At 35.2% G+C, this 25,516-nt stretch overlaps 2 protein-coding genes across 4 annotated transcripts; both read left to right on the top strand.

Annotated features, from left to right (window-relative positions):
• The first annotated feature begins 700 nt into the window (after positions 1-700).
• LOC107774007 (phosphatidylinositol 4-kinase alpha 1-like) lies at positions 701-22,372 on the top strand. 3 transcript variants are annotated; one of them, XM_075229876.1, is made up of 26 exons: positions 701-1,690; positions 1,865-2,206; positions 2,299-2,448; positions 3,401-3,571; positions 3,712-3,870; positions 3,964-4,085; positions 4,165-4,471; positions 7,111-7,276; positions 7,421-7,638; positions 8,128-8,274; positions 8,372-8,554; positions 9,002-9,496; positions 9,624-9,983; positions 10,806-11,020; positions 11,246-11,426; positions 11,593-11,726; positions 11,822-11,972; positions 15,318-15,584; positions 15,993-16,070; positions 16,204-16,248; positions 16,871-17,043; positions 17,183-17,378; positions 19,720-19,860; positions 20,559-20,767; positions 21,549-21,710; positions 21,797-22,372. In XM_075229876.1, exons 1-26 carry the CDS (start codon positions 893-895, stop codon positions 22,053-22,055), a joined length of 5,829 nt encoding a protein of 1,942 aa, XP_075085977.1. In that variant the 5' UTR covers positions 701-892; the 3' UTR covers positions 22,056-22,372. The 3 variants fall into 3 exon arrangements, 1 of the variants encoding a protein (XP_075085977.1); XR_012698834.1 differs by lacking the exon at positions 17,183-17,378; XR_012698835.1 differs by lacking the exons at positions 20,559-20,767; positions 21,549-21,710; positions 21,797-22,372 and having other exon boundaries at positions 17,262-17,378; positions 19,720-19,857.
• A 635-nt stretch (positions 22,373-23,007) lies between these two features.
• LOC107773851 (membrane protein PM19L-like) lies at positions 23,008-25,140 on the top strand. Its single transcript, XM_075229875.1, has 4 exons — positions 23,008-23,462; positions 23,787-24,006; positions 24,754-24,799; positions 24,900-25,140. The coding sequence occupies exons 1-4, from the start codon at positions 23,336-23,338 to the stop codon at positions 24,984-24,986; spliced, it is 480 nt and encodes a 159-aa protein (XP_075085976.1). The 5' UTR covers positions 23,008-23,335; the 3' UTR covers positions 24,987-25,140.
• Positions 25,141-25,516: the final 376 nt, after the last annotated feature.

Below are 25,516 nucleotides of genomic sequence, written 5' to 3'. Positions count from 1 at the left end.
ATCCTATGCGATCCCAAAATCCCCCCTCTAAAATAGGAAGGCTACTGCAGAAAGGATTATAATTTAAATAAATGTATATAATTTGTAGACAAAACGTGTTTAGGCCGAGTAATTAAGTAAACATGGACATTTTTGGGAATAAAGTTTCATATAGTGTATAGGAATGAAAAAATCCCTATTTATAATCCTAAAGTAGGGTTGTCAAATTTGGTCCAAGCCCAAATGACCAGTCCAACCCGTCCAAGATTGAGCTGGTTTTTGACCCGCTCATTTATTGAACTTAGTCCATCTTGACGCAACCCATTTAAGTTGGGCTAATTTTTAGCCCAAATTGATCTATAAGTATCTTTATCAAAATATCTTAGAAATAATTATTTTTTATTTGATATGTTATATATGATCATAACAAAAGAAGAAAAAAAATCTTATTTAGTAATTATACAATTTATAAGAAAATAATACATATTAATTAAAACTTAATATGAGTTGGGTGGGTTGAATTATTAAACAAACCAAATTTTAATTCATAGTGATCCAACCTATCTTAAACAAAGTAACTTTTGGACGGGTCAAATTATTGACTAACCTATTTTTGACCCGCACAAAATGGACACATCCCGCCTTTTTAAACCCGAGTCCTTAAGCAAGTCAAATCCTAAAACAAGCGCCCTATTTAAGTGGGAAGAGGATTCTCAAGTTCAAGTTAGTGACGCTGACACCACCCTCAACTGATAAAGAAGAAAATACAGCGCGTAACATTCGATTCTCCTCTATTATCACGAATTGCGCCAATCCGCCACCTTCACTTCTCCTCTATATTATCCTCTCTTAACAAACAGTTTCACATTACAAATTGCTTGAGACTTTTTTGCTGTCTATTTCTAGAACTAGAATGGACTCTATGATCGAATTATGTGATTTGATTGCAGAAAACCCAGCTCAATTGGGGGATAAATTAACTTGGATATGCAGCAGATGTCCATCAGCAGCAGAAATCCTAGGATCATCATCACTTAGGGTTAGGGTTTCAAGGTCTCAACTCAATGCCATACTCGCTGTTGCACGATTCCTCTCAAAATGCCCGAACTATTCAGATGAAACGCCTAAAGCACTCGTCCTCGATTTTTATCGTTCAATTCCTTCGTATTTCAACCGGTCCTTTTGGCCACAATCTTTTACAAACGACTCAATTGATTCCTTTTTCGTTGATTTCTTTGAATATATTTGTACAGCATGCAAATTATGTCCAGAATTTTCTGTTGACGTGGCTAAATTCACGGGGGATATTATGATCTCAGCTATAGGCAATGAGAATGAGGATTTGGGGATTAAAAAGGCGATTTTGAAAGCATTTTGTTGTAACTGTCCACCTGTTGTTCCTTCCGATGCCAACAAGTTAGTTTTGGGCATGCTTGAGCAGTTTCCTAGCTCTCCGGGATCATCCTCTGTTTGTTCATCTACGAGTCCGGGATCATCCTCTGATAGTTCATCTACGAGCGTAGGTGATGGTAGAAGCAGTGGGGATAGTGATGAAGTTGTTGAGGAGGCTGTAGATAGCATTGAGAGACGAGAAATGGCACTGAAGGTGATAGGAAATGTACTGGATAAATCCTCCATCGGTAACAGTCTATTGGAAAATGTCAGATTTATTGTACAGCAACAGTTTCACTCAATGGTAGCATTCTTAAAGGTAAAAAATTCATGATCTTGATGTTTATTCTGTTAAATTATGCGTAGTACTTTATCGCTTTAGGTAGAAGTTGCATGCTACTATGGTTGCAGCTTATTCCGTTACATGCATTGATATTGTTACATTGCAGCTTATTCTGTTACAGTTTATTTTCTTTACTTGGTTGACTGACAGAAAAGTAAGCATGACTGGTTGGAGCAAGGGCAGTTACTGAAAGTTAGGATCAATGCCAAGCTTTCTGCTTATCAAGCGGCAGCGGGGTTGCAGATTAAAATTCTTGGATCCTTTGATTTGGGTGGAAAATCATCAAAAAGTTTGTTGCGTGGAACTCTTGAGTTGTTGATAGGCGCTGCAGAAGCATGTTTACGCTCTGCATGGCGGAAGTTGAGGGCATGTGAAGAGCTATTCAGCTCCTTGCTTTCTGGAATTTCCCGTGCTGCTGTTGCTCGTGATGGTCAGATGCTTGAATTTCTGCTCGTTCGGTTTAAGCCTCTTGTGCTGGACACATGTGCTCAGGTACGAGTTTCGTTGCTTTAGGTCACACTTAATGGTTCAGTCGTGATTGCAGAATCTAGCATAACTTGTTGATTTGGATTTTTTCACCACAGTCAGACACCTGGGACAGCAAAAGGGGGGCCATGTTTGAAAGCGTGTTGAAGACAAGTTGTGAGATAATTCAGTTTGGATTGTACAAGAATCAATTTTCTGTATATACTTTTATTACAAGCATTCTTGAAAGGAATCGTTACAAGGAAGAGGTTAGTTTTATCTTGCATTTAACTAGCATTTTGAATAACTCATATGCGTTAATAATTTACTAGTGGAAGGAAAATGGATGTTTCTTGATGAATCAAGAGGTACTAAACACCGATTAAAAAAAATCAAGAGGTACTAAACCCTACCAGTTTTCTGGAGTTGCTAGATATTGCTTAGGAATGGTATACAGAGCTTTCTACCACATTTTTAATTTCTTCAAACATTATGTATGTTTGAAGATCATTTAGACTGTTGATTATACCGCTCACCTTCTACAAAGCTGTCTTTTCCAAGTTGATAGTTTTCTGTCCACTTTTTCACATTGATACCTTGGAGTCATGAAGGCCCTTTTGCTTGTAATTGGATAAGGGGTTATGCTGATTCGTTTTAAAATTAAATCAGCCATAATTTCATTGAATGTAAGTCAATTTTGGAATAATGTTTGTCTACTTCTACAGTTCGTGATCTTACAGTTAATGTAAATTAAATTCATCCATCTCACTCTCTGCTTATATTCTCCAGTAGAGTCTAGCTTCCTTACTGGTTATTCAAGCTTTTATCCACTATTCTGGAAAGGTAACAATTTATAAATTTTGTTTGTTCAAGATTATATCTGTGAGCTTTTGTTTTGCTTTAGACTTTGCTTGAAATACCTATAACTCAATTAGAGGTTTGAAATTACCTAAGCTTCTGCAAGTAGAGGTTTAAAATCCACTGTTTCATTGGCTAATGCATACTTGTGCCAATAAACAAGCATCTTTCTGATTGGCCTGTGACAAAGTAGAATCTTATATGTTTATTCCAAGGTGGGGATGTCTTACAGATTTGGTAGCAGGCCACCTAAGAGGCTAATTTGTATTTGCATTTCTCGAAAGGGACATATTGCTTAATTCTTTAAGTGTTTCTTTATGTCTTCTTTTTGTTAATATTATCTGCAAATACTTACATTTCCAGGTAGAGAAAGAAAAGCAGGCAGCTCCTTTCCTGCAGTTGAACTTTATAAGGTTACTAGCTGATCTCAAATTTTCAATTAAGAGGCCTGAAGTTGTGGATGTGATATTGCCTTTCTTCATTGAAAGTTTAGAGGAGGGTGATGCATCAGTACCAGGCTTATTGAGACTCCGAGTATGAAACTCTCTTTTCATCAGAAACTGCACTTGTATCTTTGCTTCATTTACTCAAGTTATGAAACCCTTTACTCTGTGAAGTGAGCTAATTGAATCACTCTCTGAGTCTTTCAACTTGTTTTTGTTGAGCTGCTACAGCTTCTTGATGCTGTTGCTCGCCTGGCGAGTTTAGGTTTTGAGAAGTCCTACCATGAAGCTGTTGTTCTGATGACAAGGAGTTACTTAAGTAAGCTTGCTGCTGTTGGCTCAACTGAAAGTAAGACCACAGCTCTAGAAGCCACAACAGAACGTATTGAGGTGCGCTCATGGTGGTTTTATCATATTATAGAATTTAATAATCCCTGAGAATTTCTTATTGACCGACTGATCACATGTTCAATCCCATTCTAGACACTTCCAACAGGATTTCTTCTGATTGCCAAATCCTTGACTACTCCTAAGTTGCGTACTGACTACCGTCATCGTTTGCTATCCCTGTGCTCAGATGTGGGCTTGGCTACAGAGTCAATAAAGTAGGCCTTCTTAATGTTGCCTGAAAATGTGCTTTACTTGACTGCTTCTGGAGAAACTCAGGGACATTGTATTTTGCAGGTGTGGAGCAGATTTTCTTGGTCCTCTCCTTCCTGCCGTGGCTGAGATATGTTCAGATTCTGATCCTACTGTAGACGTTGAACCTTCACTTTTGAAGTTGTTTAGAAACTTGTGGTTCTATGTCTCTCTCTTTGGGTTAGCTCCTCCATTACAGGACCATCATGGCATGACAAAGTCAGTATCAACTACTCTAAACAGTGTTGGCAGCACTGGAGCGATTGCCCTTCAAGCAGTGAGTGATCCAAACATGTGGAGTGCTGTTTGGTCCTCTGCTGTCCAACGCATTTCTCAAGGAACCCCACCACTTGTAAGTTCGGTTCTAATTTAGAAGTTCAGCCTCTGAGCAATATTTGTGATCATCTTCTCCAAGAATACTTAGTTCTTATGTTGATATTTGATATTTTCTGCGCTGTGTTGCAATCAATCTTGAGACACATCTTGGATTTAATGTTTAAGATGTTGCACGTGTAAGTGCGATCCCAAGTCAAGTGTGCCACTTACTGAATTTTCATCCCAACTTATTAAGCTGTTTTTCTGTTCATTCCCTCTTGCTCATATAGCTCTAACATCTTGTTTTTTCTGCGTCTTCCTCAACTAAGATGAGGTTCATTTTGGGAAAAAACCTACATTATGGCAACATGAACAACAATACCACACCTAAATCCAAAACTAGTTGAGCTTGACTATTTAATCCTTTGTATCCATTTTGTTTTTTTCGGGTAATTTATTCCTATATCGGTGAATATTTATCTGTTTGGGCAACTTAAATGTTTTTTAAAGTGAGAATTCCTTAAATCTCACACTTGTCCTACCAAACCTAGTGCAGGTGTACAACAATAACAATTAAGCATAAATCTCAACCTGTTGGTATGGTAGTATCCCTTGCTTCTAAGGTGTTAGTTCTTAGCTAAGTTAGGTTTGATTCTGGTATATTGTAGATCGTTTGAGAAAATGTATCTCCACATGATTTTAAATTGTCTCTTTTTAGTACATTCAATCATCATAATGTCATGCTTAGGCCTGGCAGATTTGGGGTCTACATAGGACATAGTCAAGCCATTTCAGATGACTTTCTCTCATTTTATCTTCTATTTGTGTTACTTACAACCTCTGTCTTATATGATCATTTCTAATCTTATTTAGTTTTGTATGACCGTATGCCCATCTTAACATCTGCATTTGTTTAATATTAGGATCAGGTAAAGATCTTAACATCTGCATTTCTACCTAATATTCATTTTTGTTTAACGTTACCGTTTCACAACTGTTTTAACTTTTATAGAAGTTACCTTTTGCTTTGTTAGGTATCTTCCTATTGAATACAGTCCTCAATTTGAACCATTCCTATTCTAGTTTTATGTACCACATCTTTACCTATTATGCAATTCTTCTAGAACACTAAGTTTAAACATCTGAATTGTCTGCATATAGGCACCGCAATTCCATCCAATCTCATTTAACCTTTGTTCTTCTTATGGGTCTAAACTCGCTGTTCACATATTACATCTTACTTCTACTTAATCAAGAGAATATTGTTTATCCTACGCATAAATCAAATTACAAAATTGACAGGCCCATCAGTGTGTCATTTATTTTCATCTTGAATCATGTAATATTTCTCGTTTCATGAAATAATGTTATTCATTTAACTGAATATTTTGGAATTCCTGCAGGTTTAGCAAAAGATATACATCTATATAGGTGATACTAGTTGGAAATACCCGTGTAGGTCTTGTATATGCTAGTAAAAATAGAGAGAAATTCTAATACACACACACACACACTCTCTCTCTCACACACACACATTAGTCTTAGGATACGCGCATCGCGCGTGTCCTTTATATTAATGAAGAGAATTTTTTTTTAAATTATATAAATATTATAGAGAAATGTAGTCGAGTTATATAATTAAAGTTACATGAAAAAAATACTATATGTTTTTTAAAAATGGAAAACAAATTATTCTATCCGCCTCTTAACGTTATGATAACATTTTCTGATTAACCAGAATAAGTGTTTGATTGATTTGTTATATAAAAAAATAACTGTTTTAACTGATACACACATATCTTTTTAATAAGGTGATTAATATGAATAATAGAGTAATCACTAACCAGAGAAATAATAAAGCTTAAAATTCATCTGAAATTTTTGTCAATTGTCCCATTTTATATCAACTTGGTAAATGGCCGTTTGGTCTAAAAGATCCTATTTTAGAAAACTGAAAATTTTATGAGAAAATATTAAACGGTAGTCTAAATCTTATAAATTTTTACAAACGCTAGACTACAGTGTAATGTTTTATGAGCAAACTTAAAGTTATATGAGCAAACATTTGACTTGAGTTTAACGTTGCCCGGAAGGGATAATTTTTCAAAGTCTATATTTGCATAGCTTTTTCAAATAGGGACAAAATCTAAACAGTGACCTAAAAAGGGATATTTGCGTAAGTCGGCCAAAATTCATTGAGGAGATGGTAACATATGATTAGGTAATTCAGTTAAAATACTGTGATATTGTCTAAACTGCAAAAAGAACAAAATTAAGGTTAATAAATAATTGCTTAAGCTAGTTGAATATAATTCTCACGTTTACCAATACTTTTTGAGAAATAATTACTAATACTGTAAATATATAGAAGTTTAGCATTAGGTAAGTTGTTTTCCTTTTTTAATCAGATGTTCCCGAAGGGACTCGTAAGTTGTTTTCCAATTAGTTAAGACGAAGCTCTGGCGACATGCAGAGCTTGAGCTATATATCACTATTGTTACCATTAGTATTTTTTTACTTTTATTTTTACTTGGTTTAATGTTGGCCCGAGATGAGTTTAAATGGAGAGGAGGGTCAGGAGGATTCATATAGCCGACCCAAACGAGTTTGTCATTGAGGCATAGTTGTTGTTTAACTTAATTTTTTTCTAAGGGTCTGGAATGTGCTGTTTACCAGGTTGTGAGCTCCATGAAGTGGCTTGAAGATGAGTTGGAACTAAGTGCTCTTCTTAAAGGTAGTCGGCGTGGTGGTGGCAATGAGAAAGGTGCCGTTAGCCAAAGAACTGCTCTTTCTGCTGCTTTAAGAGGGTGTATGGAACTTTCAGCAATGAGGGCAATTTCCGGTTTGTAGAGTTTTTCATGTTCAGTTTGAGAAGGAAACCAAGTTATTAATGACTTCAATTGTTTGGGAGATATTCTTTGCTTAGATACAAGTGATGATTGCAATGTTTTTTAGGCCTCATAGATACTTTTTTTGTCCTCTACAGGTGTCAAGTCAACTTATCTACTTGCAGTAGCATGTTTGGAGATAACACGGTTTAGTAGCAATGCTGGGATCCTCAATGTGGGCCCTAGTTCAACAGCTTCTAGAAGTGCCTTCAGCTGTGTCTTTGAATACTTGAAAATTCCTGGCCTCACACCGGCTATCTCTCAGTGCTTGACAGCCATTGTTCACAGTGCTTTTGAAAAAGCAGTAGCATGGCTGGTAATTTTAACTCTGCTGGGCTTGTCTTGCTGTTATGGACATAGTTCGTCACAGTATCGAATCAACAATGTTTATACTATATAACATTAACATATCCTTTTAGTTGCTCCCGCCGTCCCAATTTACGTGACACTCTTTCCTTTTTTGTCAGTCCCAAAACGAATGACTCCTTTCTATATTTAGTAACAACTTAACTTAAACTCCCTATTTTACCCTTAATGAGATGATTTATAGCCACACAAGTATCTTGGCTTGTTTTAGACCACAAGTTTCAAAAGTTTTTCTTTCTGTCTTAAACTCCGTGCCCAGTCAAACACCATCATATAAATTGGGACAGAGGGAGTATTTTTATTAATGAAAAAGCTAAAAGGTGATCATATTTTTTAAACAAATATAAGTTTCTGATCCTCTTCTTTTGCATTCCCTTTCCATTTCTTATCTTTTTTTTCTTTTACATAAAGGTCATATGATCCTTGTAAGTTGCTGCAGGAGGAGACTAGATCAAGAGCAGACTATAAGGAATCTACATTGACCACCCATGTCAGTTTTCTTTTAAAAAGTTTGTCCCAAAGGAATGAGCATATACGAGATATCTCAGTTAACTTGTTGAATCAATTAAGAGATCGTTTTCCTCAGGTGGACTTTTATTGCTGCTTGTACCAAGTGTAAAGTTTGTTACCTTTGCCTTTTGCCATTGCTTGATGCTAAGTTTGAGTAATTTACTGGCTTGCAGATTTTGTGGAACTCTTCTTGTCTAGATTCAGTATTATTTTCAGTGCACAATGATCTGCCTTCATCTGCAATCAATGATTTTGCTTGCATGGCTACTATTCGCTCCTTGTACCAAAGGACTGTTCGCGAATGGATGATTCTTTCACTTTCACAGGCTCCTTGTACTAGTCAGGGGCTTCTTCAGGTTTGTTATTCCGTCAGTTTCGAGCTTCATGACATTGTTGTGTAACTCTTTTTCTTCCGTGTTACTTATGTCAAGTATGTTTATTAGTCTACGATCAGGCGCTTGTGCATATTCTCTTGCTAAGGGATAAATGCACTTTATTAGAGTGCAAAATGAACATTTAGGTCTTTCTCTCCACTATGATGCATGTAGAGGAAATGTATTTTGTTGGAAAAGCGTCACTAGTCCTTAACATTGTAAAAACATTGTCTTCTTTCAACTCGCGTATGTGGAGACTGTATTTTAGCTTATTCGGTACCTAGAGTTTAAAATCTTAGATAGCTTTTCGCCGAAAGATCTGATTTTCCGTGGTTCATACTGATGTTTTACTGGCTTATTCCCTTCTTTGCAATCTATTTCATATTATTTATTGCACATACTATTAGCTAATTTCTTTCCGTGCTTCAGGAAAAGCTTTGTAAAGCAAACGCTTGGCAAAAATCGCAGCCTACAGAAGAAGTTGTTTCTCTCTTATCTGAAATAAAAATTGGTACTGGTAAAAATGACCACTGGACCGGAACAAAAACAGCAAATATTCCTGCTGTTATGGCTGCAGCAGCTGCAGCATCTGGAGCAAAATTAAAATTGAGGGAGGCATTTAATTTCGAGGTGCTCAGTACTTGTATGATCAGTGCAACTGCGAAGTCTAATCATGCTGGTGAAATAGCTGGAATGAGAAGTTTATATGCGAGTTTTGGTAGCCTTGATCTCCCAGCTTCAGGTCCTGGTGATATGGTGGAACATTTGCAGCCAAAAACTGGGTCCTTTTCTGAGGTTTTACTTAAAAAGTTTGTCCGACTGCTCCAGGAATTTATTAATGATGCAGAAAGAGGGAGAGAAGTAGATAAATCATCATTCCATGAAACTTGTTCTCAAGCAACTGCTTTTCTACTCTCTGATCTGGTATAATCAAGTTCTAGTTTCAAGCAGTCTTTGCTTTCCTAAGGCCTTAGGCTGAGATGAAACGTCTATTTCCCCCCTAAATTTTGTTTTTCGCTTTACATATTACTGAATTTGCTGTTGTCCACAGGGATCAGATTCTAAATCAAATGTAGAAAGCTTTTCAAAACTTTTACGTCTTCTTTGCTGGAGCCCAGCTCATATATTGACATCCAATGCCATGGAGACTGGTGTATTTATTTGGACATGGTTGGTTTCAGCTGCTCCTCAATTGTGTTCTCTAGTACTTGCTGAGCTTGTTGATGCATGGTTGTCGACAGTCGACACAAAGCGAGGTCTTTTTACATCTGAAGTTAGGTGTTGTGGACCTGCTGCTAAGTTAAGGCCTCACCTGGGACCTGGGGAGCCAGAAGCACCGCCTGAAAAGGATCCCGTTGAACAAATAATGGCCCATAGACTATGGCTTGGGTTCTTTATTGATCGTTTTGAGGTGATTATCAGTGTTCAATGCTTTCAACTTCCTTAGCTGTTCCCTATGAATAAATGCAGTGATCAAGCACATACTGCTCTATTGTCCACCCTAAGTGGTTATGTTAGAGGTGATGTAACATTACACTTAACCCATCACTTATTTGAAAATTAATTGGATAATTGTATAATTATGATGTTTTGCTTCCTTTATCAAGTACTTCAGTAGTTGTCTTTTGAGTTTCGAGTTAAAATATATGGGATTTTCCACGGTGATACCAATTTTACGATTTTGTGTCTTTAGCTTTTCTCTTATTTTATCTATTTAGCTATGGTATAACTTTTACCAAGTATCCTCTTGCACTTGCAAGAGCAGCTCTCAGTTCGCTTTCTCACCAATTTCTTACACTTATGCTGTTTCTATGTAGATTACTACGATCTAGATGAGTATTTGGTTTGTTGAATGTTTTTTCTGTTTGACTTGGTTGGAATGTGGTTGTACTGCAGTAGAACTACTATAATCCTTGCTAACCTTGATCACAGCTGAGATGATGACGTTTTCTACTCTTTCGAGCTTTTCAGTTTTTGCTCGACCTCTTGAGACTCTCCTTTTTCCAGGGGGTCAATAGTTGTCTAAGAAAACATGGTTTAAACGATTCATTAACAAAGACAAATAATAAACCATTTTGGGAAAAACACCGTCTTTAAGTAAGCTTGATAATGTTGCTAGAAGTTTTCAATTGATGTCTTACCTGAATCATTGTTTCAGACTTTTGATTGTCTTAACTGTATATAAAATAGTAAATTGAAGTTTTTTTTCCTTTTGAAAAACTTGTCCTTGCAGGTCGTTCAACATGGTAGTGTTTCACAGCTTTTACTTTTAGGGCGGTTGTTGCAAGGAACTATCACACTACCTTGGAATTTTTCTTCCCACCCAGCTGCTACTGGCACATTTTTCACCCTCATGCTTCTTGGATTGAAGTTTTGCTCATGCAAGTTACAGGGTAGTTTGCAAAACGTCATGGCTGGGTTTCAGCTTCTAGAAGACAGAATATATCGGTAAAGACGAGACTTGTATTTAATTGGACCAGTATTAATAGAGGCAGGGGAATGAGTAGTGGAAGGTCCTTGCTCATTGCCTCTTGGCCCCAATATCTTTCTAGTAGATATTGAGTTGCGCACAAACATTTCTCTATTTGTTTATGGAAGTTTACATCAGGCTTGGGAATTTTTGGACTATGTCGATCTGATGATTCATTTAAACATTTGGAACATCATTTTCAGGGCTTCATTGGGGTGGTTTGCTCACCAACCTGAGTGGTATGACATGAATAAGAGCTTTGCGCTGAGTGAAATGCAGTCTGTATCTATGTTTGTCCATCATCTTTTGAATGAGCAGTTAGATACTTCCCAACTCGATTTCAAAGGGCGGGCACTAGAAAATGGAAGCTCTTTGAATGATGTGGTGAGATAATCATAAACAAGTTGATGAAGACCATGCTTCTTACATCATTGAGCAACTTGTACCAAAAATATCCTTAGTTTTTGTCATAAGAACAGTTTCTTTCCTTCAACTGCAATCAAATTTTTATGGTCCTTGTGCTCTTTTTTTAACTTAATGATGCTCGCAGAAAGATCAACACCATCCTGTTTGGGGCCAAATGGAGTGCTATGCTGTTGGGAGGGAGAAGCGGAAGCAGTTGCTTCTGATGTTATGCCAGCATGAAGCTGACAGGCTTGATGTCTGGGCACAACCTACTGCCAAGTAATACACAATGATTGCTGATTGTGTTTGTCCCTGTATTAACTTCCTCTTCTATTGTGGGTTGTCATTATTGTTATTAATTCTTCCAATATCAGGGAAAGCACTTCACGTCTTAAAATCAGCTCTGAGAAATGGGTCGATTTTGCTCGAACTGCCTTTTCTGTAGATCCCCGTATAGCTTTTTGTCTTGCTGCAAGGTTTCCTACAAATAATCATCTGAAGGCTGAAGTAACACAATTGGTGCAGGTATGTTTCTCCCTCCCAGTTTTCTTATCCTCCAGTTTTTTAATCAAACCCTGAAGTACCTGAATGATAGATATCTCGAGAGAACATGGAATACTTGAAACAGAAATGGGATAAGTTGACTTTAGGATGATGCAGGTCACTTTATTTGCTTATTTTCTTGCAAAAGCATCTAAAAAGAAGGGTATTTGTGCATCATATTATAACCAGTTTCTCAAGTAGGTAACAAAACTTTCTAACCAGCAATAGAAAGATGTCCTTTATGATTTATTCTATATTAATATCTTTCCGTTTGAGTGAGGGTTGACACTTTAAATGGAAGAAAGTTGCTTTTGGTATGGAACACTACCCAATTAGATGTTAAGGCATCTTTTTGGCCAAAAAGGTGGGGAAAGTTGCATCCCATAGAATATGCTTGCAACTTGTCTGTTCCATCCCTAGTGTGCCTTGATATCTTTGGTAATGGAAAATAAAGATTGGGAAAGAAATTGAATTCAGAGGCTAAGAGCTAGTTTCTTTTGCTTAAGTTTTGGGTTTGTCTAAATGTGTTATTTAGGGCTTATTCTTATAATAAAATATACTCCCTCCATCCAAATTTATGTGATGGTGTTCGACTGAGTATGGAGTTTAAAAAAGAGACTTTTGAAACTTGTGGTCTAAAACATGCTATAATTTCTGCGGCTTAAAAATCATGTCATTAAGGGTGGAAGAAGTTTTAAGTTATAATATTTCTAAATATTGAAATTTTTCATTCTTTTTTGGAATAGACTACAGTGTTGTTAAAGGCTTGCTTAAAGCGCGCTTAAGCCCTAGAAGCTCGGTGAAGCCCAATGGGTTCTCTGTAAGGGCACAACATTGTATATATAGCTTAATTATAGTTTTTCCACTTTTTTGTTTAATTTTTTTTATGTTTATATTTTTTGCATTACATTTCTATTTTTAAATTTTTCTTCATCGGCGCTTTTCAACACTAAAGCCCAGAATTAATTGCACTTTATCCTTAAAGCTCCAGAAGAATTTGGAGCTTTTCGACTACTCTGTGGCAAAAAAAGAAAAGTGTGTCACATGAAATGGGACAAAGGGAGTATTTTCCTATAAAAAAAAAGTTGGGTAGAATTCAGCTACTAATATAGACAGTATCCATGGTTTTAAAAACATTAATTCCTTGAATGACAGAAGTGGTGATTTTGACAGCATAAATCACTGTATTTCTAGATCTTTTTCTTGTACAGTATAAAACCAATCAATTGTCCTTAAGTTCACTTAATCCATTCAAAATTTTCTCATATTCTTGAAAATGATGTCGTGTTGTGCTTTCAGAATCAATCCTTTCAGATGTCACTTTCATTTTATTATTGATCCATTGTGAGTATTTAAGTTTGAAACTTTAAAATTTGGCCTTGTCCGAATACACTCTTTGGCAGATTTTGAATTAAAAAACTGGTTATTTCCAACAGTATGCTTGGGTTGACTAGAGGTTTCCTCAAATTTGTCCGAATGGCTTTAGTTGTCATCAATTGCCTTAGCATCTATTTTGCCTAGGTAGTTCAGGCATGGAATTTTATGGAAAACATATTTGTTTTGGGTGGTCTCACTAAATGTTTGCTCATTGCCATGATTATTTCTTTTACTGCAATGGGTTAATTACTTTAAATTGTCAAAGTCAGAGTCAAACCTCTTAGATTGTGATCGAACTTGTTTGAACATACTAGATCGTATTGCTTTAATAAATTTCAATTGTCATCTTATTTGTCAATATGATATACCCAATACTAAAATCTCTATTAAATTAAAGGTACTTATATAGTCATTGAATAATTTTTTTGTTCTATATTTTTCTTTATTCTATTATCCAATGTTTAGTATTTTTACATTGTTAATAGAAATTTTTATGAGCATATTACTTTGTTTAATATTTTTGTCTACTCGCTTTCTTTTTGTAATATAAGAGAAGATATATATTTTATTAATCTTGAAATATTTTTTATTTTAAATTTTATTTTATTTTTGTCAATAATATTATCTGAATTTTAATGAATAAAATCTCTATTAAATTAAAGGGACTTATAAAGTCATCGAATAACTTTTTTGTTCTGTATTTTTCTTTATTATATTATCCAATATTTAGTATTATTGCATTGTTAATAGAAAATTTTATTACCATATTACTTTGTTTAATATTTTTGTCTACTATTTTTTTTATAATATAACATAAGATATATATTTTATTACTCTTGAAATATTTTTTTATTTTAAATTTTATCCTATTGTTTTCAATAATATTATCTGAATTTTAATGAATAAAATATTTTAATGAATAAAAGATCTATTATATTAATCGAATAACTTTTTTGTTTTGTACTTTTCTTTATTATATTATCCATATTTAGTATTATTGAATTGTTAATAGAAACTTTTATTAGCATATTACTTTATTTAAATTTTTGTATGCTACTTTCTTTTTATAATATAATAGAAGATATATATTTTTATATTTTATATTTTATTCTATTATTCTCAATAATATTTTCTGAATAAATAAACTTTTTATTTTAAAAAAGAAAAACAAAAATTATTTTAAAAAAAACAAAGAAATTTTGAATTGGCAGTTTTTTATTTTTTGTAATTTAAATTTTTTATTTTAAAATAATTTAAAAACTCCAACTTGAAACTACTCTCCAATTTGAATGTATAATTTTTTTTTAATTTTCGTTTTTTATTATAAAATATTTTATTTATTATTTTATAGATAGTTAAATTCCAAAACAATAACCGATAACTAATTATTAACTAATTATGCCATGTGTCTTTTTTCTAGGCTGCCACTTGGCTTAAGGGGAGGGCTTTTTCCTCTCCTTTTAATAATATATAGATATAGATTGTGTTAGGCCCTGTAGCTTTTTTGGTTCTGATGAATAAAATCTAGTCCAAGAAAAGGCATATACGTAAGAAACAAGGATATCTGATCAGAAGATATATCTGCTCACAAATCATTATGTTTCTTTTGAGATTCTGGTGATCTTCCATGGCATCTTAAGGTCGGATAAATTTTATTTTGTCTTGCATGCAAGGAAATAGGACTTAATATACTGCTCCTGACTTGTCAGCTTTTTCTGGAGTTGGCCTGTTTTACAATCTTAATAGTCGTCCTTCGTATCCAAAAACTTGACTTCATCTTTTTATTGTCATTTTGTCGAACTATATCTTTTTTCCCTTTCTTGAATTCTTTGTGTTTGAAATTCCTTCTATAGCTGTTATTTTGTTGAACTATATCTTTTTTATTTTTGTTTTTTCCTTTCTTGAAAATCTTTATGTTTGATGTAAATGATTATCTTGCTTCTATTACAGTCGCATATATTGGAGATACGTCACATACCTGAAGCATTGCCATACTTTGTTACACCTAAAGCTATTGATGAAAATTCAACTCTTTTACAACAATTGCCACACTGGGCTGCTTGTTCAATTACCCAGGCGCTAGAGTTCCTCACACCAGCATACAAGGGTCATCCACGCGTCATGGCTTATGTTCTAAGGGTGTTGGAGTCTTATCCTCCTCAAAGAGTAACTTTCTTCATGCCCCAATTGGTGCAGGCTCTGAGATATGATGGCGAGGTGTGTTTTACTGGACTTTGTATGTGAACTTGTTTTTTGGCTTTTGATCATCTGGCCAGCAAGTCTAACACACGTAACCTCAGAAGTTAATTCATTACTTCAATGTTTTTACATAGTTCACACTTGGATTTAGCATTCTTGTCAGTATACAGATATTATTATTCTTTCATGAACAACAATTTTATGGTTATCATAAATATGAGTGAATGATTCTGTTTACCTGTAGGCAAAATGAACAGAATTAATTAGTAGATGTCACAATGGCTTTTCATCTCGAAGTAGTTTTCATAATAATTTCCTTGTGTCTCAACTGCCCATCTGTTGTGTGCATCAATGGCAAAAGATACTTTATCATCTTGCATATAACAGATCTTACTGACGCTAGTCATGTGATTTTAACCCATGCAGAAATTAGTAGAAAGATACTTGCTCCGAGCTACTCAAAGGAGTCACATATTTGCCCATATTCTAATATGGAATCTGCAGGTGGGAAGCTTTTGCTTTCTTTCAGTTTTAAGATGACTACCTTGTAGCATAAAAATAATATGTTCCCTCTTGCTTTATGGTGAACATAGGTTTGGTTCTCTATTATAACCACTAACCTGAAAAGCACTTGCAGGGCGAGACTTGTGAGCTGGAGTCGGGGAAAGATTCTTCTGCAATGGTAGATAAATTCAACTGATACCTCTTGATATTATACCATCTAATGCACCTTTTTCTAAGCACTCTTATCTGGTCCTCTTTCCATAAGCATGTCGTGCACAAATTCTATTTCGAGGAGATTTGTTTGGAAACTGCAAATTTCAAAATTCAGATAAAAAAGCTATTGACCAACACTGTAATACCTCCAAACCAATTTAACTTTGGTTTTGGGGGGGGGGGGGAGTTCTTTTCTTTGCGACTATACTGTCTCAGTTTTTTTTCCCAATGCAATCTTTATTTTGTTGCATGGATAACCATCCTTATCTGTAAGGAGATCCTTTTTTTTTCAGTTAAGGAGATCCATTTATCTGTTTTCTGTGTGATTCACTTTTACTATTCTCTCTCTCTCAAACCTTCACATGGTATGTGATGTGCATTTCCTTTAAGTTCATATGCTTTCTGTCTAACTCACCTTTTGTATTGACACATGAGCACATTTTTGAAGTCAATAATTCGTTTACTTCTTGTAGCTGTTCCACAACATAATTTCTTGCACATACCTACACTTGGTGGAATAGTTATTATTCTTATTTTGTACTATTTTCCCCTTATAACTGTAAATATCTATGTGTTTTTATCTTCAGCATGCTGCATTTTTTGCCCTACTTCCTCTGGTGAGGCAACAGATAATTGACGGGTTCAATGAAAAGGCTCATGATGTGTTTCAGAGAGAGTTTGATTTCTTTAACAAGGTCACGTCTATATCTGGTGCACTCTATCCACTTCCCAAGGAGGAGCGAAGAGCTGGCATTCGTAGGTAATGTAAAATGTGCGCCAAGATTTAATAATGTATAGTTGTTTTACTTGTCAACAAAAAAATTGCATATTTACATAAGTGCTGTGTGCCTTTGGATATTTGTATATCCTGAAACAAACTTCATACTTTGAGTAACTAGTGAGTTGGAGAAAATTGAGATGCAAGGAGATGATCTCTATCTACCTACGGCTCCTAATAAAATCGTGAAAGGGATTCAGGTTGATAGTGGAATTCCCTTGCAATCAGCTGCCAAGGTTCCTATTATGATCACATTTAACGTGGCAGATCGAGATGGGGATCAAAATGACATAAAACCCCAAGCCTGTATATTCAAGGTAAGCATGGGGGATATAACTGTATTTTCCTTCAATTGTCCTCTAGAATTTTGAATATTTTCATTTCAAACAAAAGAAAATCTGCATGTGGTCTTGCATTCCTGTCACGACTTTTCGGCACCAGATCGTTATGTTTAGCAGCTAGTAATATATAACTTTAAAGGCATTTCTTTGTCTTCTTAAAGTCTTCTCTGAGTTCGTTCCCTTTGATGGTTGACTGACTAGCTTCAGAAGTATCAAAAAGTGAATGAACCTCGTTGAGAATGTAGTCTTTCTCATAACTACTGATTAGTAGGCAGTTACTCGATTTTGAGTTTAATGTTCAGTTTGACTTATTACTTTTAGTTTAGAACTCGGACTGGTTATTAGAGTGTGAAATATATAAATCTCTTCATCTCATATGGAATGCCGTATTGATGTAAGAATAGGATTCCCACAGTTCGGGTAAGAAGGGTAGGGAATTGTTACGTTAAGTGGGTATTAGGATGGGTGACGGGCTTAGGCACATTGGAGGTAAAAGCAAAAAACCGGGGCTATTCAGGCATGGAATATTAGTAACAAGAATTTTACCTAAAGTGGGGTTTTCTTCTTACTAAATCAATGAAAATATCAACTCCAAATAGATATGGAGGTGTTTTTGGGCCTTGATTTTGTGCAGTTTTTGAATTGAGAAATTGGAAAAATCAGCGGTTCAGAAAGGTTTTGGGAAAGGATAGGTTGTATGGTTGTCTTTAGAACAGAGGAACTTACGGAAAAAATAACCAGAAGATACAACGATGAGTTTAGGAAGGAAAGGGAAACACAAAGAGAAAGAGGTAACCTTTAGGAGCACTCCGAGATCCCTATGCTTCAGAACATAAAAAAGGAACTTCACATAAAATCCAAATGAAACATAATCAGATGACTTGAAGCATTTATGATCTTTATGAACCCCAAAAACCTAGTCTTACTCCAAGAAGGTTCTGTTATACAATCAGAAATTTAACTTTACCACCAATTGTGACGGACTCGAAGCATACACTTGTTCACTAATTATGACGGTTCATCAGGGCCTCTTTCCTCCTCTCTTTTCTGCTCACTCGTAGGTGACGGACTCGTACAAACTAAAAAATATATTATCTTCCAGAAATAGTTGCTTGCTCTTGCACTCAATGTGTACTATACTAAGGTGGTAGCTACCATACTGCCAATATCAACAAAATCTGCTCCAGTAGAAAATCCTGAAATAAAAACTGCATATCTGACAGATGAAAAAGTAAACATGCAAATACTAAATTATGTCAAAGTCATACAATTGGAAGGAACTAGAGGGAAGCATGATCCAAAATTTTGTTAAATTGTGTTTCCTTGGAGGGTTTTGTGGACTGCATCAATGTACTATTAGACGTTTGAATAGGATTAGGGCCAATGTTTTCTGTATTTACAGCTATCTAAGTTAAGTTTCTGATCATACGAAAAATGGATGCTATGATTCTGCTGTTATGTATTCAAAAGAGTTCTTTTAACTTCTCAAAAAAAAGTTTTGTAGTTTCTGAAAAAAAAAATATTCTATTTGAGAAAAGCAGACAAATTTTGAAGGATTAAAGAACAAAGTTTAATTGGAGCAGTGGTATTTATAGTTTACTCTCACTAATAGACCACTGATGTTTATTAGGAAGTATTGTGGTAAGTCTAATAGAACTTTTGCATATATGGTAAGAAAGTAAATTGCGTAATATGTTCCATTTTTGGGAAGTTGAAAACGGTTTTGCAACAACTCCAAAGGGAACAATGACATTGGATTTTGTTTGAGAAGTTGGAAAATTAGGTACTTTTCTTATCTTACCTGATATATCAGTTTTAAGGAATAGAACTTAGAAGTTATGCCATTAATTGCTTTCAGTTTTGAACTCAGTAAGTAGATGAACTTGACATGGGCTCAGTAATCGTGAATACTTTATGCAATTAATTCCCTAGCTTATTCAGATGATGTAGATTTCGTATTCACATCTCTGTTGTTAAGCACTAAAAGTTTTCTCAAAGTGTGTGTATCACCTCATTTAAAAAATTTCACTCTCCTAGAAAAGACATTTCTATTTATTTATTTAGGTTCCACAACACTTCTTCACGTGCTCATCTGTTTCGTTTCTTGGACCAAATACATAAATATATTTGAATGATGATTGGCTTTAAAACTTGAAGCCATGATTTATGTATGATTTGATATCATGAGATTGTTTAACCTATCTCATCTACAAACTCAAGCTGTTAGATGCCACTTTAAATAATTCAGTACGCTAACGACCCATTTCTTGTTTATGCTACTTTACATGTAGCTAAATTTGTTTTTTCTTTGGCATAGGTTGGAGATGATTGTCGGCAAGATGTTCTTGCTTTACAAGTCATTTCACTTTTGAAAGATATATTTGAAGCTGTTGGGCTTAATTTATATTTATATCCATATGGAGTTCTCCCAACTGGCCCAGAAAGAGGAATAATTGAGGTGAATCCTTGTATGACATCTGCATCTAGTTTCATGGATGCTTGTGCTTTCATAATGAAGTTTTTATATGTGAAATATCTGGAAACTGCTTATTTATCCCGGAAACTGATATGAACTGAAACAGATTACAGAGAGGAAAAAAGACATGAAGCTGGAAAACCAATAAAAAAAAAAAACAACAAACCCAGTGTAATCCCAGAAGTGGGGTTTGGGGAGGGTTAGTGTTTACGCATACCTTACCCTTACCTTGTAAAGGTAGAGAGGTTGTTTCCGATTGACTCAAGAAAAGCATAGTCACAGCAGTGTTGAAAACCAATAAAAAAAAAGAGAAAAAAAGAAAAAAAGAAAGTTACTGAAGAAATGACCATAGTAAACAAGAAAAAAGAAAGACTTATGAGGATGAAAACAAGCCATAGTAAAGAAATTTCAATTTTGTTTACGAAGTAAACATAGATCAATTATACATTGTATTTCTAATTTGTAATACATCAAACTAAATATTCAACAAGAAATAAGTGCATTACAATTCTTGCATTTCTAATCATTACACTACTAATCAAAGCATTGAATCCCTGCAATAGTAATCCCAATATTACTAATCCCAGTATACTTGTATCTAAGCCAAACGACCCCTTATTATTTTGTGGTCTTATAGCTTTTTTTACCTCCAAAATCTTTTTACATCTGTCCTTTTGCAGGTTGTACCCAACTCACGGAGCAGAAGTCAGATGGGTGAGATGACTGATGGTGGTCTATATGAAATTTTCCAACAAGACTTTGGGCCTGTTGGCTCTCCCGGTTTTGAAGCTGCTCGTGAGAACTTCATCATTAGCAGTGCAGGTTATGCAGTTGCCAGCGTGTTGCTTCAACCTAAGGATAGACACAATGGGAACCTTCTGATTGACAGGTAGGCACCTTACTCTTCGATTGTTAAGTATCCTAGTGGCAGTGCTTGTGACATTACACTTTATCCAATTCAAGTTTGGTGTTAAGATGTGGAAACCTTCTAAACTATTGTCATGTCATGGTGGAAATGTTTTAAGTTGTTTTAACAGTTGACGTGCATGAACTAAGGGGAGATCACCTGCCGTTTCACGTGTTTGGAAGTGTTTTCTTAAAATATTTTGTCATGACCATGCCTTTCCTGCTTATATGTCAATGATGTGTCAATTGTCATAAAGTGGACTCGTTTTTTCGGAATATGATTCGGATACCTTGTATGAAGGGTCAGGTTAAGAAAATAAAGAAAGTCAAAACATTTGTGTTCATGAGGCAAGCTCAACTAGCCTTGTATTCTATATATCTAAATTGCTAATGACTTAATTATTCGAGCTCATTTGGCTTTTGGTTTATTAAGACTTATTTAACACTATAGATGGTATTTCTAGCGCTGCTTGATTATTGAATAAAACAGTCTTAAATGAGTCTTAACTCTTAACAGACCAAGAACCAAATAATGAGAATTAACTTCACTTCATAGCTGTGCGTTCCTTTTCAAAATGTTGTTTCCATGTGGACGGTGCAGATTTTCTTGTGGAAGAGTTCATGAAAACGGACATACTTTTTGGACACCAAAGAAGCGAATACATTATTCTGGAATAAATATTCATCTTTTAAAGCTTATCAATATTGGTTGGGTAATATTGACTCATCTGCTGATGAATTTCCTTTTTTATATTGTTCTGCAGTGCTGGTAGGCTTGTCCACATTGATTTTGGTTTTATCCTGGAAATTTCTCCCGGTAGAAATATGCGATTTGAAAGTGCTCACTTCAAGCTTAGTCATGAGATGACCCAATTAATTGACCCATCTGGAGCAATGAAAAGTGAGACATGGTACCAATTTGTAAGGTAAGTGATCTCTTTTGGGCGAATTGCACTGTCTTCTTATGTATGAATATCTTTTTTCTTATGCTAAAGTTGGACTGGTTTTCCAGCTTGTGTGCCAAGGGTTACCTTGCTGCACGTCGCTATATGGATGGGATAATCAATACAGTTTCGATGATGGTAGATAGCGGATTGCCTTGCTTTAGTAGGGGTGACCCCATAGGAAATCTTCGGAAGAGATTTCATCCCGAGATGAGTGAACGTGAAGCAGCCAATTACATGATTCGTGCATGTAGTGATGCGTACAACAAGTGGACAACTGCTGGGTATGATTTGATTCAATATATGCAGCAGGGTATCGAAAAATGAGGGGGAGTGCTTTAGCATTTCACAGAAGTGTATATTCTGGTCACTTGTGATTATATGGAAAAGGAAATGTCTTCATCACATTGGTGTAATTCTTTTTAAAGGGGTAGCCACGTGAAGATGCAAAGTGATTCTTTAGTAAAATTGAATGAAGAAATGCAGTGATGAGTTGCTTGTGAAAATTTTGTATTTACTGTTTATACACTAATATGGCGTGTAAAAGCTAACTGTATATAATTAGTTCAGCCTTGAGCATGGGTTGGTAATTGTGAAAAGTGGTGATAACTACTACTTTAATTAGTTAAATTACATATGTGAAATCCTGAGCCGAGGGTCTAGCGGAAACAGACTCTATCTTCTTAAAGGTAGGGGTAAGGTCTGCGTACACTCTACCCTCCCCAGACCCCACTTGTGGAACTGCACTGGGTATGTTGTTATTGTTCTTGTTAGTGTGAAATTCTGATGTAGGAATACAATCGGTCATAGGCCTGTTTGTTGAGTGTTGACACTATTTGGGTATACAATTCACATAATTATATAATCCAAAGGTATACAACAATAAGAATTAATCACACTATTATATATTGAGGTATATAACAAGTGAATTGTATAGCCTAAAGGTACATAACATGCATACCTGTTGGGTATTTTGCAAATATTCTCCCCTTAAAAGGTATAAATTGTAATGTTTTATATGAGTTTCTTTGGGTAATTATTTTTTGATTGCACGATCATTTTCGTTAATTTTCCAATAAACTAGTAACAATTACCCAACATAAAATGGTATTATTAATCTAGACCAGTGAAATGAGCTCTTACAAGGTTGGGAAGGAATAACACTTTCCTCATAGGAAGGATGGCGGCTAGACAAAGAATGTTGGTTTCGAAATCAAGAATATACCACTCAAAAATAATATTTGAAAAAACAATTAATAGCAAGAAAGAATTACACTTGGGAAATCAGAGAATGTACCACTCAAAACTAATATTTGAAAAATATTAATAGGAAGAAAGAATCCTTGGATTTTGTTTGATTATCTTGGTAATGAAGCATCATCATCTTTACAACACCACAAATCCCTTTTAGAACAATCAACCCTACAAGAAAAGAACAAAAAACCTTCAGGTATAAGTATTCATATATAAAACCCAAAGAAATTGCAAGAAACACATGTATGTGCATAAAATCTTCTCAACCTAAAACCCTCTACAAAACCCATAAATCAAATATCTTTGATCAAGAATAGTTTCCTTCTTTAGTATCAACTTTCTCAGATCCAAAAATGGCTGATGGACAGCTAAAACCTGTTGCATCTTTGCTTTTGGTACTCAATTTCTGCATGTATGTCATTGTTTTAGGCATTGGTGGATGGGCTATGAACTTTGCCATTGATCATGGTTTCATCTTAGGTATAATCATTGTCTACAAACATTCAATTTTACCATTGTTTTTTTTTAATAATTGTGTTGTCAGTTCGGCTTGCGCGCTCCTCGACTAATTACATACTTGCAGAGCCTGGTCTGGCGCATAGGCAGACCTAGGACGGGTTTTTTGAGTTTAACTAAACTCACTGCTTTCGGCTTGAATTCTGTTAAAACTTTAAATCGTGCACATAACTAAATGATGCTCATTTTGAACTCACTGATTATATCATGAATTCGCATCTTCTCAAACATTTTAAGAAAGATGGTCTGTGGATTAATAATATATAAGTTTGTATTTTTTTTTAACAGGTCCAGGATTTAATCTTCCTGCACATTTCTCACCAATATACTTCCCAATGGGGAATGCTGCTACTGGATTCTTTGTTGTGTTTGCTTTGATTTCTGGGGTTGTGGGAGTTGCATCAGCCCTCTCTGGATTCAACCACATTCGCTATTGGAATATTGACAGCTTACAAGCTGCTGCTTCTGCTGCCATCATTGCATGGGGTTTTACGCTTCTCGCCACGGGGTAAGTCATTCGGATTTTACCATCAAGGGGTGTGACGGGATGGATGAAATCCTTCTATCCTTAACCATAAATTTCGGGTTTGAGTTACGGGAATAGAAAAACTCCTAGTAGGGAGCGTTTCCCCTTTTTGGACCGCACACGATGGGAATCTAGATTAGTCGGGCCAGCGGGTTCCGGATATCAAATGGTTATTTGAAAAAGAAGTCATTCAAAGTTTAACTTCTTCCATGTATTGATAATGTAAAAGAATTTTTACACTAGCCGATCACTTAAAAGATAACTTGGCCTATGATAAGTGGAACTAGTTTACTCAGAAATAAGGCACACAACCTGCTACAACATGTTAAATTCCATAGATAGTGCAAAAATTACTTTACACTATCAGCATATAGAAGTTTGATCAAAGTCGCGATAACTAGTGTATCTCGAATTTTGTGCAAAATATGCAAACGTTGCTCTTAAATTATATACTCCCTACGTTCCAATTTATGTGAACCTGTGTGACTGGGCACGGAGTTTAAGAAAAAATGAAGACTTGGAATTTGTGGTCCTAAAAAATTCAGAAAGGGGTCCAGAGTATTTGTACGATTATAAAAGCTTCTCATTTAAGGGTAGAATTAGAAATTTAAGCTAAAAAGTGGATCATTCTTTTTGGAACAGACCAAAAAGGAAATATGTTCACATAAACTGGGGAGGGAGTACCATTTTATCTTTATAATATGACAACTCGGATGCTCTTTTGTGCAGCTTTGCTTGGAAAGAAATTGAATTGGAGTTGAGGAATGCAAGATTGGTGAGCATATGATACAATTGAATTACCTTGTTAATAGTTTTTGAAAAAAAAAAACATGATATCACAATTTGTTAACTTTTCTATTTTGATCAATTTGCAGATAACAATGGAAGCATTCTTGATAATCCTATCTTTCACTCAATTGGTGTATATAGCTGCTATTCATGGTACTTCAACAAGGAGATAAATGAGCTTGAAGTTTGAATCATATAGTGTGAAGAGTGTGGATTGAGTACTTTTCCATTTTTCTTTTTTCCTATTTAATTTTGTATTTCTCATTCTTGTTTGTACAAATACATATTCCACTAAATCGTATAAAACAAATGTATTACACAGTACGAGTGAGGGGCACATACGAGTGAGGGGCACAGACTCTATGATCTTTGGGTCGTGACAAACTTACGTCCCTAAGGGGATTGTATGTAACACCATAGGAAAATCCTACGTCGATAAAACACGGATAGGATACTAGATATATAAGGAAGTACGCCTTAGACACTAGTAAAACATTTTAAAACTGTACAGGCCTGGGCGCAAAGGGAACAATATCACTGCTCTGCTAGGTGTTACATTGAAAACCAGAAAGACAACCATTTCTTTCATAAAATATGCACCTAATTAGTGCAGAAGAATGGAAAGGGGTAACTACTGAAGTAACAGATTGGGAAGCATATGTTCAACTAAATCAAGAAATTATTAACAATATGTGCTGCAGGT

The sequence above is a fragment of the Nicotiana tabacum genome, chromosome 14 (assembly GCF_000715075.1).
Source record: "Nicotiana tabacum cultivar K326 chromosome 14, ASM71507v2, whole genome shotgun sequence".
Lineage (NCBI taxonomy): Eukaryota > Viridiplantae > Streptophyta > Magnoliopsida > Solanales > Solanaceae > Nicotiana > Nicotiana tabacum.
Note: the sequence above shows the minus strand (reverse complement) of the source record. Positions and strands in the feature narration are given on the sequence as shown.